Source organism: Neomonachus schauinslandi, chromosome 9, assembly GCF_002201575.2.
Source record: "Neomonachus schauinslandi chromosome 9, ASM220157v2, whole genome shotgun sequence".
NCBI classification, from domain to species: domain Eukaryota; kingdom Metazoa; phylum Chordata; class Mammalia; order Carnivora; family Phocidae; genus Neomonachus; species Neomonachus schauinslandi.
In genome coordinates, this window is record NC_058411.1 from 117,941,538 (window position 1) to 117,956,116 (window position 14,579).

General features: G+C 39.2%; 1 protein-coding gene across 2 annotated transcripts in view; it reads left to right on the plus strand.

Annotated features, from left to right (window-relative positions):
- The window catches only part of GABRB3 (gamma-aminobutyric acid type A receptor subunit beta3), a 235,686-nt gene that overhangs the window by 193,335 nt on the left and 27,772 nt on the right, over positions 1-14,579 (plus strand). For both annotated transcript variants that reach the window (XM_021680475.1, XM_021680474.1), the window contains exons 5-6: positions 5,164-5,246; positions 7,881-8,018. In XM_021680475.1, the coding sequence (XP_021536150.1) occupies positions 5,164-5,246; positions 7,881-8,018 (221 nt within the window). The remainder of the gene's footprint in view (positions 1-5,163; positions 5,247-7,880; positions 8,019-14,579) is intronic.

The following is a 14,579-nucleotide window of genomic DNA, read 5'->3' on the forward strand; positions in this document are numbered from 1 at the left end:
TTATGGGACACCTACTGTGTGCATGTGAGAGCTATTCCAGGCACTGGGGAAATGGCTGCTGACAGGAGAGACAAAGCCCTGCTCTCAGACTCATCTGAGGAAGTAAAAGGGACCTACAGGTCAACAAATAGATGGATGTTCGAACTGTAGATAGTTCTGAGTGTAATGAGAGCATTAAATGAGAGGAGAGGTAGATGAGGCTGAGATACTTTAGTTCTGGAAGGGCTCTGAGAATGCTAGTCAAAGACATTTTCATTTCTGTCCTGTCTGGCATTTACTATGAATCTAAAAGTTTAGTACAAGTTGGTAAAGAGATTGTGTGCATTGTTTAATGACTTACTATAAGTAAGGATCCCAGACTCTACCCATAGTCCACCTTTCCCAGCAGCATTGGCAGGGGGTACTTTTGCACCTTGGCCAACAGTGGACATTTCAGGCAAATGTTTTGTGGTACTAAGTGTGCTGATCAGCCAACAGAAATATTTCCACAGCAGCCTCTCTAGGTAGTCTGTGGGGAACTCTGCATTTGTGCAATGACATGAGGAGCTTGCACTTACTACTATTTTCAATTGGTGGAAATTTAAAAATGCTGATACCAAAGTACATCTCACAATCTTAATATAATTGAGACAAAATGAAAACCCTTCAACATGCTAAAAGTCATGGGTCTCCTCAACTCAGGCTTCCTCACTCAACTGTGCAGGCAAAGGACAAACAAGATAGTTTATAGATGGTGTCTTAACGTGGCTGTTATCACATCGTAGGATTCATAGGATTTTAAATTTGCTAGGGATAATGATCCCCTTATAAGCTTTGACTTTATTCCTTGAATTTTCATACTTTTGACTGTTAAACACATCTTTAGCAATATATCACTTATAAAAGCAAGACTATCTCCTAAATTCTATCCTATTCCACGATGAGTTAAATATCACTACTGTTACTGCAGGTGTAGCATGTAGAATATTTATTTTCTTCCTTTACATATTATATTTACATATTGTCATATATATAATGAGAATGCTGTATGTATATATATGATCTCTGTGTGTGTATATATTGTATATATTATGTGATTATATTGTATATATGCATGTATATGTGCATATATAGAATTACAGATTTCTGTACCTTCTTTGATCTTCAACAAGAACCTCACTCACTGAGTAGGTCTTTAAAAGTTGAATATACAATATGTCATGCTTTAAGGCAGAAGATATGTCAAAGAGGTAGTAGAGTGTAGGACTCTGGCTTCCTGGATGAATGTTGCATCTGCCTTCTAGTAGCATTGTAAATGTGGCCAATGTACTTATTCTTTCTGAGCCTTGGTTTGTTTATCTGCCAAATGGGAATGATAATAACACCTCCATAGTGTGGTTATTAATCAAATGCATGAATGTTCAAGGGCTGAGCATAGAGCTGGGTACGAAGCAAACTCTCAACCAATGTTACATAAAGTACAGATATGACTGCATGCTGTACTGAGCACCGAGATAATAAATCAACATCCTTTTCTATGGTGTTTCCCAGTCCTCTGTCACTTCTCTACTTCTCTGTCTTTTTTTTTTTTTTAACTTTCTACTTTCAGCACCCTCAAAGTGTGATTGTTTGTAAAGAAAGAACATACTGAATGGTAGACACTTTTTTGGCTATCATCTTTCTCTGCTTTTCTATCATAAACATAAATTGCAGCTATAGAGACTCTAAGCACTGCTCTCTCTTAATCAGAAAACAAAAAAAGAAACAATGACACTCCCCCAGAAAAGCATCTACTAAAGAGTAATACTGCAGAAATCTTCAGCCAGTCATGTTTCTCATGACCCTGCTACTATTCCTTAGAAATAGAATTCTCAGGGCGCCTGGGTGGCTCAGTTGGTTAAGCGACTGCCTTCGGCTCAGGTCATGATCCTGGAGTCCCTGGATCGAGTCCCGCATCGGGCTCCCTGCTCGGCGGGGAGCCTGCTTCTTCCTCTCCCGCTCCCCCCTCTTGTGCTCTCTCTCTCTCTCTCACTCTCTCTCTCAAATAAATAAATAAAATCTTTAAAAAAAAAAAAAAAAAAAAAAAAAAAAAAAAGAAATAGAATTCTCAGATTATAGAGGGCTGTGGAAGTGAGCTAGATATTGGTTGAATTCTCCTCTCAGGACAAATAAGTTTATTGGGGAAAAAATATGAAAAGTTGTGTGTGGATGCTGGGGATTATGCAAATGGAGCTCAGTCATTGTGGCTTCCCTGCCCTTGGTCCATGTCCTTTAACTACGCTTGAGCTCTCTGTCCTGCAGACTCAAATTCCCTCCTACAGTTTCTGCAAAGTCCCAAGCCTCAAAATTTGGTCAATTCATGCAAAAAGTTCACTCCCCAAGCCAGTCATGAATTTAGCCAAGTTGGAAGAAGGTTTTATAGTTCAGGGAGCCGTTCTGGCCTACTACACCCTTCTTGATCTTTCTGCCTCCCCCCACCCTGGCCTTTCCTTTCTCTTGCCTTTCTGTCCCAGTGGCACACAGACCTCTTTACTTCCACTCTGTCATCCCTGTGCTTACCTTTTGTAGCATTAGTAGGCTCTTGTGTCCTACTTTCCACCAGGAGAGGGTTTTCTATGTTATTTCTTCCTTAAGTAGTAGTAGTAGTAGTAAATATATATATATTTATTTACTGTATTCATCAAGTAAATTCAGTAATTCATCAAGTAAATTGGAAAAGGGCTCTTTTACAGCCAGTCTTATGCCAGAATGAGAAGACAGGACAGTAAGTATACTGGGGACCCTTTTACGGATTCTTCTAACATCATGTTACACTTCCAGTAATGCCTATGAAACACATTACATAATGTCACAATCAGTGTGAATCCCTAAAAAATTTGGATATGTTCATGTCCCTGTTTGTGTGCATTTATTTTATGGGTGGCATTGAGAATGAAGAAGAAAAACAAACAGAAAATACTAATCTCAGTTATTGACTCTAAGTAAATAGGTACCAAAATATATAGGAACTTTTTAAAATTTGAATATTTCCAGTAGAGATCTTTTCTTTTCTTCATAAAAAATTCATAATTTTAACAGAACCTTATTCTAATTTTGCCTTATAGGCATCTTGTATAGATGTTGGGTTGTCAATATGCCACAAAACATGCCAGAATTTAAAAGTGTGAGGCTGGTCCTTCATTTGGCTAGAAAGTCGGATGCTGTAGAAAAATATATCAAAGAGCTAGGTGTTGACTTTGGATTACAAAATGTAATCCACTCCTTGGAGTGATAATTGAAAGTGTTATGACATTTGGAAAGGACACACTTTCACCATTGGTATGGATCTTACAGCATATGTCTACATGGCACTTGTATACCAGTTATAGAGAATAATTTAGTAGTTACCCATGATTGCCAAATATGTTAACATTTCCCTCGCTGCTCTTCTTAGCCATTGAAAAGTAGAACTTTTCTCAGCCTTCCACTTATCCAGATGCTAATAGAAGGACATGCTTTACTACTGCACTTAGGTTAAATGAGACAAGCCCAACAGAACTGGCCCATGCCTCGTGTTTTACTGGTGTTTTCGTTAAGATCTGCTGATAGGGATAGAACTTGCTCATGTTGCCCAAAGTAGTAGAAGGTCTGTTGTGAATATTCATACAGAAGGCTATCTAGAGAAAGCTCAATACTGAACTTCAAGAAAGCTGGAATATGAAAGGCAGTTGGGAGTTCAAGGTAACTCTAGGGGTTTTAGGAGGAGACATTCTTACGTCTTCATTCTTATCCACCACTGAATGGGTATAGCCAGGGCTGCCAGTTACACACTTCCACATAAGCCATAGGAATGCTATTCCCCAGTTCTTGCTTCAGTGGGACATATACTAGAAAAAGAATGCTGTTCCCTGAGATATGTAGCACATACCCTGCAAGGCCATGTTCTGTGGTCCAACCATAGTGACCAGTGTCTCCTCAGCCATCCAATTTGCATTTTTCTCTACCTCTATGTTTTCACATGCCTCACTCTCCAATTGGAAAATGACATTGCAAGCCTCTAATTCAAGAACTTGCAAGGTCAGCTCCATTCTTGCCCTGTCTTTAATTCACTTCCATGGAATAGAATCCCTTTAGCTCCATTCTACCTTTTAGGTCAGGCCACATCATAGATTCTTTTTTATTATTATTATTATGTTAATCACCACACATCATAGATTCTTGATCAAATAATGGTTGACTGTCCTTGAATCAGGGCCCCATCCCAGTCCCCAAACATCATAGATTCTTGATCAAGTAATGGTTGACTGTCCTTGAATCAGGGCCCCATCCCAGTCCCATCAGCTATAACTGAGGTGAAAAGGGAGGCATACTAGAGAAAAAGAGTACAAAACATAGTGGCTTAATTGTATTTCAACAGAGGCTGGGTGTAGGTTGATTTCCCTAAAATGAGGCTGTAGACAGAGTAGGAAATAATCTTGACATTTCTAGAAGTGTCGTTTCTTAATGGACAGTTGATTTAACCATTGCATGGTGGAGGTTTAACTGTCCTTAGGCCATGATATAAATTCTTTCCATGGCTGCAGCTTACCCCAAGGGAAGCTAACCCACTCAATTTTGATTCGTAATCAATAACATAGAAGCCAAATATCCCCTTTGAAAAGATAGATGCTTTCATGGTGAGAAGCTCAGGAGCATTAGGATCCAGCCCAGCAGATGACGATAATAAAACAGGATCAAGCAGAAGCTTGGCTGAGAGTTTCAAAGTGCAGCCTGTGCATCTGTAGCTACTTAGACACTTCACATGGAAAATCAAAGAATTCAGTCTTGATCTAATCAGTGCTGTCGACACACATAAGTTTTCTCTGTGCTATAAAGGTTAGAGAACCTCTAAACAAGGAGGCAGAACAAAAATTGAAGACAAAAGTTTCCTTAGAAACCCCTTTCTCTGCCCTTATTTAACCAAAGTCAACAAGGCTACAGGAATAATTTTATCAGATTTAGAGGTTTTGTGTTGCTTTTCTTGATAAATCTGGTCTCTAAAGGTACTCAAAATTTATTTGGTATACGTTATGAAATATATTTAATCAGGTGTATCTTGGGGAAAAGGAGCCCTACATGGGGGCTACTCATGGTTTAGCTGGAAGCAGTTTTCCTGCTACATTTCTCATCCCATCATTAATATCTGCCCTCATCTGTGTATTTCAGAATCACCACAACTGCAGCATGCATGATGGACTTGAGAAGATACCCCTTGGACGAGCAGAACTGCACGCTGGAAATTGAAAGCTGTGTGTATCTGTACTACTTTTTCATTCACTGTATTTTAGGTCTTGTCATTATTTGGCATCTTTTTCAAGGCATATATAATTTTCTTGCCATAGTTTTTAACTATCTTAAAGATGGGAGGTTTAATCCTCCACGCTGCAAATTACACTGTCATGAGAGAGAGACAGAGATAGAGGCTCAGCATAAAAGAGTTCCCCATTCTAATCTGATTAAGAGAGTCTGCTTGCTGTGCTGAAATATAAGAAAACAAACACTCCTCATCTTGGTCCATTCAGTGAAAAAAGAACAAGCACTGAGATGCAATTTTCTCACAATATGCTTCATCACACATGAGTGGCTGTACTCCTGGGAACCTGGGCAGTTGGAGTAAATTCCCATCAGGAACTCAGCTTTCCAAGCAGGCTATTCCTGCATTTTGTCAATTTTCTCAATTTGAAGAGTATTCAGATGCCTTATTGATAATTCAGTGTTGCATACTTCTTTGTGAGGGATGAGAGCTGCATCTTTATTATCTAACAAACAAGTGTCCCGCCTGCTACCTGAACTACATCTCCTGGCATATCCAGATGTTACTGTTGCTGTCGTCACTTATCCTGGTCTATCATAGATTGGTTTATAATTGGTCTCAATTGGATTTAGTCTTGTCTGTATTTATACAGATTTCTTTGAGGGGGATGGCAAATGGCTGCAGTGTTACTCAATGCGTTTGTGGTGAGAAGTGAGTGTCTTTGTGAGTAGACATACTGGGAAGTTGTGGTGGGTGTAGGCCAGTTTTCATCCCATATAGAGCTGGCCCCACAGTACCCCTCACTTCCACACTACATCACTGTCAAGTTTTCTGAGAGCCATGCTTTCAGAAAGTGAGGGACATGAAATCATGTCAAGTGATACATAGTGGAATCATCTGGGGAGATTTAGCACGGAGGACAGAAAGCTCAGGGGAAAGATGATGATTTCCCAATAGTTGAAGGACTATCTTAGAAGTTAAGTGGATTCTGTGTAGCCAGAAGCTACAACTCCCAGCGAGCTGATGGAAGTCACTGGAAGGCAAATTTGGAACCTAAGTAAGGAAGCAGCTCCAAATGTCTGAACACATAGAGAGTAGCCTCAGTGAGTACAGATTCTATTACTGTAATGTTTGAACTGAGGGGGATGATGGGCAGGAAGGTCTGTTATCAAAGAGATTTCCTCAGAAAGTGTGAGGCCGCTTGTCTTCAGAGAATCCATAGTTAAAGCATTTGAGTGGAAGTAGGGATTTTCTGGTGACCTTGACTACGCAAGAGGTTTTATTTAAGTCAAGATGAAAATATGGTGATGTGTGAGCCCCTACACAAGGGGGTGGGCACACAAGTCTTGGGCACGGTATGCTGGTTTGAGCCACAGCCAGAAGACCAGTGGTACTGGGCTGGGTGAGCAAGGGAGAGAGAGTGGATGTACTCACCATACACACAGAATCCTATAGATTCTTGTCATCCTTGTAAGGAGTTTGAACTTATTGCACTAATTGTATTGGGAAACATATGAGGGGTTTAAGCAGAGGAGTGGCTTGATAAGATGTGTGTGTTATGAACAATTGCCATGGCTGCCAGATGAGAATGGAATATAAGGAAGTCAGAGGGAAGGGAAGAGACAGAAGCTGGAACCACCATGATCCAGGGAGAGAGTGTAGCAGATGGGACAAGGGAGATGACATTTACCATGGGGAGCAGTCATCCCCATAGCTTTGGTCTATTTGTCAAATATGGAGTGTCTGCCTTATGTCGTATTACACATTCAAATCAAAAAGTCCATTATACTGATAGGGTATTTTTCTCTAGGTGTGAGTTTTAATCAACCTTACTGATAAAGTTGACCTAATCCTTTAGAAGACTCTTGGTGCTACAAAAAAATATCAGATTTTATTGTCTTATTTCTTCATTCTGAAGGAGCATGGATTGATTGATTACCAAGTGAATATGAACACCGTGCTAAGAGCTGGGCTTGGAGCTATAATCCAGCTAATAAACACTCCTCTCTCTAAGGGCCAAGGGTATTCCAACAAAAGGCATTTCTAAAAATGGCAAACCTCATAACCAGGAACACCTGTTGAAGTCATCGAAAAATGCCGAGGACACTATTTTGCCCTGAGAGTTTCTGCTGTTATCAAACATTGATCGGTTGAATTCACCTTCAGTGTTTTAACTTTTCCATAGCTTTTCAGAGTCGCCTTTCTAGAATTCTTTATATTTGAGTTTTCATTTTTTTCTTACAACCATCTTCTTCAGTGCTGTTAATATATATATATATATATATATATAATTTTTTGTTAATATATATTTTAAATCCATTTCAATGCAACACCCAGTCCTCTACAATTAGGATTTACAAACAAAACTCTGGTCAGAGCATTCAACTTCCCCAGTGCCTCTACTTTTCAGCACCAGTATAGTACAAATCAAACAGCACAGGTAACCAAAAATATTCAAAAGTTCGTTCTTTGATGACACTTTTTCTCATAGACAAGCACATGAAACAAGTCTACTTCAAATATGGGCAAGCTGTTACTCCATTTTATTAGTTACAGATTCTTTATCCTTGCATGTAAACAAAATGATGATTCTTCATTTCTGCCATGTCCCTGCTTTCTCTCCTGGCAGATGGCTATACCACAGATGACATTGAATTTTACTGGCGTGGTGGCGATAAGGCTGTCACTGGAGTGGAGAGGATTGAGCTCCCACAGTTCTCTATTGTGGAGCATCGTCTGGTCTCAAGGAATGTCGTCTTTGCCACAGGTGAGTCCTGTGTCCACTCACTGGCTGAGTAAACAGTGATGGTCTCCTAATGAAACTGCAACTGAATCACAGCACTGGGTCACCCAAAGATGTACCACCATCAGTAATTGATCATCTTAGCTATTCCTTTTCTCTGTATCCAAAGGGATTGATAAGCTTTGATGGGAAGGAAAAATCACCTGACAAAGAGATGCACTCAGGGGCTGGCTATTGAGAAGTTAAAAAACTAAGGGTGAATTTAACCAACCCATATTTAGTAACATAAGAAACTCTCATCTCGGGGCAGATGGGAGGCCACTGATGGCCTTGGAGGCAAACAGGAAGGTAGGAAAGGAAGGAAGGAAGGAAGGAAGGAAGGAAGGAAGGAAGGAAGGAAGGGAGGAAGGAAGGAAGGAAGGGAGGAAGGAAGGAAGGAAGGAAAGAAGGGAGGAAGGAAGGAAGGAAGGAAGGAAGGAAGGGAGGAAGGAAGGAAAGAAGGAAGGGAGGAGAGAAGTGAAGAAAAGGAGGAGGAAGATCTGAGGAAGTGGTGCTATTCCCCTCCCAGAAGTAAGAGACCTTCTCTCCACTTCTGGAGTAGCAGTCAGCCTTCATGGTCCAAGAAGTTGCCCCACCCTCAGTTAGTGATGCCTCTTGAAACAAGGTCATCTTCTCCTGATACTATCTGGTTAAGGTTGCCCTGGCCTGGGTTTCATTGTCGTCTTTATTTCAACTGTCTAAAGACTGAGAAGGTATGTTCTGCTCTCCTGTCTGTCCTTGCTGAGGTTTTCTTAACTTACAACTATATGTATTTTAATTTGTGCACTGCTTTCTTGTTACCTTTGCATTCCTATTGAGTGCCATATATTGTGATTGAGGTAATAAATAAAAGTGCTTTGTAAATTGTAAAGTATTCTAAAGACCACAAACCCTGGGTTGAAAATGCTAAATAGAGGCAGAGCTGGAACCTTCCATCTTGGCTTTCTCCTGTCAGTATAGGTTGAACAATGACAAGTAGGTCGCAGTTCGCTTTAGTCCTGTGAGGGCATTCATGAAGCCCAGGGAAGGTCTATTCTCTCCAACTGTTGTCTCTGACTGGAATGCCTGTGACCCACAGTCACCTGCCTCCCCTTCACCTGGTCACCTCCAACTCATTCTTTAGTTTAATTTAGATGTCACTTCCTCTGGGAAGGCTTTTTGATCCTGGCCTACACACCTATACACTGCTAACCCAGGCTCAGTTAAGTGGCTACTCTGCATTCCCATAAGACTGCACTGACCTTCTTCTAGCTCTGCTGTACCTCCCTCCTCAAGGATACATCTCCACTAGGAGGGACCTGTCCTGGCCATGGTTTACCCCCAGCTCCTTCCCCACCTTGTGTAATGCCTCACATGTCCTAGGCATGCAGCAATAGTCCCTGGGTAAGTGAACCATGAGTCAAGTGTCAACTTCCCTCCTCTCCACCCCAGCCTCTGAGAACCCCTGGGACATGCCAAGTATAGACAAAAGCCTGAATATTTAAGACACCAATCAGGTCCATTTTTATGCAGTGCCACTTTATCCTTTGTTGCAAGAGGTATGACAAATATCCCTATAATCACTAGAGGCACTCATCTTGCTGGGCAATAAGATCCAGCAAGTACATGGGCTTATGATTAAGGTATGGTTTCTACAACCAAGAAATGTGCCCTGTGTTGAATTGGATAAAATGATTTTTCTGCTTTTAACACAGGGATTCAAACTTCCACGCTCCAGGTGTTATGAGCAAAAGGTCTGCTCAGAACACAAGGGTAGTTTTCTCTCAGTGGAATTAAATGCCCATGGCCTGCCTTGGTCTTGAAAGTCGCTGTTGTGGCCATTAGTGTGCTGCCATGAGGATCCCTTACTGCATTTTCATGCAGCCTCATCAGAAAGCTGGTTGAGGTGTGTGTGGAGGATGCAGTGCTTCCATAGGAAAATGCAACCGCTTAGAATGGCCTTCCTGAATCCTCTACCACAGAACCACTCAGGGGCACCCGTTTTCTAAGTGCAATCTTTGTCTTTCTTTGAAATATTTATATGGTAGAAAATATCTCAAACACATCTGGAAAAAATAGATACTACAGATGTGGGGGATAATATTTAAACTGTGCATAGAGTCATCAGCCCGTCAGAATGTAGTGCAATGTCTTCTTCCTACCACCTACCAAGTTCTGGCAAGATATAAGCCAAGCGTTCCATATCAGTCAGTTACAAACCTCCAACCTTCAAAGAGGTTTGTACTGTATGTCACTTTATAGTGTATGTCAACTATACTTCAATAGTAACTTTTTTTAAAGAACTTGTAGTTTAATATTATTCTAATTGGCCTATTCATAAAAAGTGGCATAAGCCTCATTGTTTAAAATTTATTTTAAAATTAAATATTACACTAATCTGTTTTCCTTTCCACAAGTGTTCTGAATTAATGAGATTTTGATCAGTTGACTGGATTGAAGAATTCTGTAGCCTGATAGAATTCTCAAAAAAGGGGTTAATTAAGAACAAATGCTCTGGAAGTTTATTTGGACCAGGCAGAGTCCATGATGGAGGATTTAATGTGATTGTTTCCACCTGTACTTCAGCCTGTTGGTAAACATGGGGCAGCCACAAGAGTCTGCAGGACAATGTGTGGAAGCAAGCCTGGTTTCGGGAAGCAAGCAAGGCATATACAGTACAAAATTTCAGGAGATGTTCATGAAAGTTTGTGCTTTACCCTCCTTGCCCTTGTCCTGCCCACTGGGGACCTTGTAGAAAGCCCCTTGCTGGGATTTCCCACAGGCAGCTATCTTAGTCCATCCCCAGGGTAACATGGGGTTGCAGGCTACAGGGAAGGGAACACACATAAAACCAAGTTATGAATATTCACTCAGCAATTGGCATGAACTAGGTGTGGGGCTGGGCATGGCATCAAGGAGAGAAACAAGGAGTGTCTGGTCCCCTGGGATTTCTCATTGGCCCTTCATGTTTCAATGATGTTCCCCCTATGATGTCACATAGTCTATTAGTAAAGGAGTGTTTAATGGGAATCAGTATGTACAGAGTTTAAAAACACAGACGTTGGAGCCAGACTGTTGGAACCTAAGTCCCAGCTGAAACTTTCTAGCAGTGTGACCCAGGGCAACTTATTTAACCACTTTGAAAAAAAGAGATACTAATAATATCTATTTGGTTGGTTTTTGAGAGGATTGTATGAGTTAGTATAAACAAAAAGCCTAGAATAGTACCTACATTAAGCACTGATTAGCTCTCATTAACTAAAATATGTGGGGTCAGGAATGAGGCATATTCTGAGGGGTCTGAGAATAGATATTCTAGCAGCTGACCAAATCTTTGCATATTAGGAAACTTATGACATTGTTCTCCTGGACTTTTGGGCTCCTAATGGCTTATTGGAGGGTTTTAAGAGTAGGGGTTGTCTTGGATTCATATCTGTATCCCAGTGCCTAACCCACTCAGCAGTTTGAAAACTGAATGGTTATTGAATTGAGGAAAGAAAATCTGACAATCGTTACTAAGTATGTAGTGAAGTGTAATTGAATAATTTCTGTAAAAGAGATTTTATTAAAAATTAATAATATTATATATTCAAATATTTAATGTACTAAAATATGTATTTTTTTAAATCCACATAAAACCCCATTGTACCTGGGAGGAAATGGAGTACACTTTTACCTAGAAAGAGGGAGCTGTGTTCCATAAGTGTTTTAAAGACAATAAAGAAATGACTAAGATCATATCAACAAGTAATTATTCAGTTCCTACCATGATTCAACACATGGTTTTTGGGAAAAATCAACCCCTTTAAACTTGAGAGAAAATGAAGTAAGACTGCATTACTATAACTTCTAACCACAGCAGCATGCTATATTATAATTTATAATACCTTGTTTTAAACATTTTTCACTAATGTCCATTGGAGGCTGGTAGTGGACAAATAAATTAGCCCAAGTTAAAGTTTAGGAAAACCGATGTTCAAGAATAATAATAATTTCACCAAATTTGCATAGTAAAGCTAGAAAGGATCCTGATTAATCCCCAAGTTCCCTAAGAAATGGGAACCCCAATACATTTTTTGACAATGATTTTAAAAACTAGTCTTTTATGCTTTATTTTAAATGATCATTTTCCACACTTCTACATGTTAATGTTATAAGGGTTCTTACAAAGCAGGCCAGTACATAGTTGGGATGACAAATAATGTCCACAGTGCTCGCCTTTAGAGTCTATGCCACTCTCTCTTTGATATGCCTGTACACTAATGGGCCGTATGTTCCTGATGAACAGTGCTTTATGCAGGTCTCTAAAAACATATTGGGATTGGAGACTGCCAAATTCCTAATCCAAGGCCCTAAAATTGTTTCATCCAACACCCAGAAATCTTTGGTGTCAGGAATGTGCCTCTGCTTTCCTGCACTTTGCTGCCATATTAGTAGCTGAGCAATACCGTTTTCATGAAGCCGTTACCCAGATCCAGACACTTTGATGACTGGCCTTCAGCATGGGATTCAGCCTCCTTCACCTTGTTTCCAGGTGTAGCACCAACCTGTCCTCCTCAGTTTAGATCACAAAAGTCCCCAGCATGGAGGCTTCATGATAGTTGTTGCATCTAACTCTTTTTCTCTCCTCCAAGCATATGCTCCCACATTCTGCCCAAAGACTTTTGTTCTGTTACAGCCCCCACTTGATATATTTTCTTCCTGTTTTTCCTGTCCAAATCCAGTACATTTTCAGTGGACAGTTCAAACACCTCCACTTGGCTTTCCTTGAGAAGGTACAGTTATCTCTTTCCTTTGGAAAACTTTGACTCACACATTGACTGTATCATTCCTTTATTAACTGTCAAACATTATTAATTTCTGTCAAATATTGTTACCCTCATTCTCTTATATATCAGGCAAGCAATGATGATCTTTTGAATTAATTTATTGGTTCATAGCCAGGTGCTCAAGATTTTCACAAAATGCCCAAACCCCAAATATAGATTGTTCTTGAAAGTCAGAAAAGAGAAAAAAGAAAATAAATTATTCTCATCAGGCTCATCATATGTCATCCACTATTTCAATCTACTGGATTTCTTAGAAAGTCCTGGATCCATGATAAATAGTCCTTGATCCAGAATTATATTTAAATTTTTGTTAAAGTATAGTTGACACACATTGTCACATTAGTTTCAGATGTACAACATAATGACTTGACAACTTGCTCTACATTATGCTATGCTCACCATAAGTGTAGCTGCCATCTGTCATCATACAACACTATTATAATACTATTGACTATATTCCCTGTGCTGTATCTTTCATCCCTGTGACTTATTTACTCCATAACTGGAAGTTTGTACCTCCCACTCTCCTTCAGCCATTTTGTGCATCCCCTACCCCCTTCTCCTCTGGCAACCATTAGTTTGTTCTCTGTACTTAATGTGTCTGTTTCTGCATTGTTCGTTTGTTCATTTGTTTTGTTTTTAGATTCCACATATAAGTGAATCATATGGTATTTGTTTTTCTCCATCTGACTTACCTCACTTAGAATTATATCCTCTAGGTCCATCCAAGTTGTCGCAAATGACAAGATCTCATACTTTTTAATGAATGAGTTTATAAAATGAGTACTCAGATTATTCCTTGGCACCTACAATCTATAGGATGAAGCCAAACCTGAAAACATGCATGAGTAAGAAGGAGGCCGAATTAAAAGGGATACAGAGGGACAAAGAGAAACAATGCAAGGAGGGGGATCCTCTCCCTCCTGCAACTTGTTACCTAGATATGAGATTACATGGCATTTTCTTTCTGCTTTAACCATTAAAATAAAAAATGTATTTACTATAGTCAGTGTATTTCTATTTAATGTGTCATCTACTTCTGTAAGACCCAGAAGGGATCTATGGTAGAATTTCAGGAAATACTGAAAATGTATTTTTAAAATAAGTAGAAACTTATATTAGTCTTTGAATTTTTTTTTATTGAAATCTGAAAAGATATTGGCCTTCTATATAAGCGTTTGGGAATAATGTAAGAAATTTTTACTGAACTTAACTTTTAAACCTGCCCTAGACTGATAATCCTTAATCATTTAAAAGTTGGGATCTAGGAAAATTCTCTCAAAAATATTTAACAAAGCAAATGTTATATCATCATAATCTAATTACTGAAATTAAACCAGTGACTCAAGCAGGAATTTCAATGAAGAAAAGATTTTCATTTTTTAATCCAATTTCTGTTCAAACAAAATAAATACACATGTGTTACTGAAGTATTTGGGATGTGCCAAAAATATCTGGCTGAATGTCCTTAAAGAAAATAGATCCCAATTCATTAAAAAAAATATGTGAGAATTTTAAGTAAATTGTCAAACTCCAGTGTTAAAGACTTCTAAGATACTCCAATTAAGCAAAAAATTCCTAGGAATGGTTAGAATTTTTCTCATGCTTTATTTTTTTATACAGAAGCATAGATTGTTATTTCTTTTTTACTTTAATGATAACTTTTAAAACTTTTCTGTATGAGCACATATAGAATATTACTTAAAATATAAATGTAGAGCTAAGAGAATTATCAGAA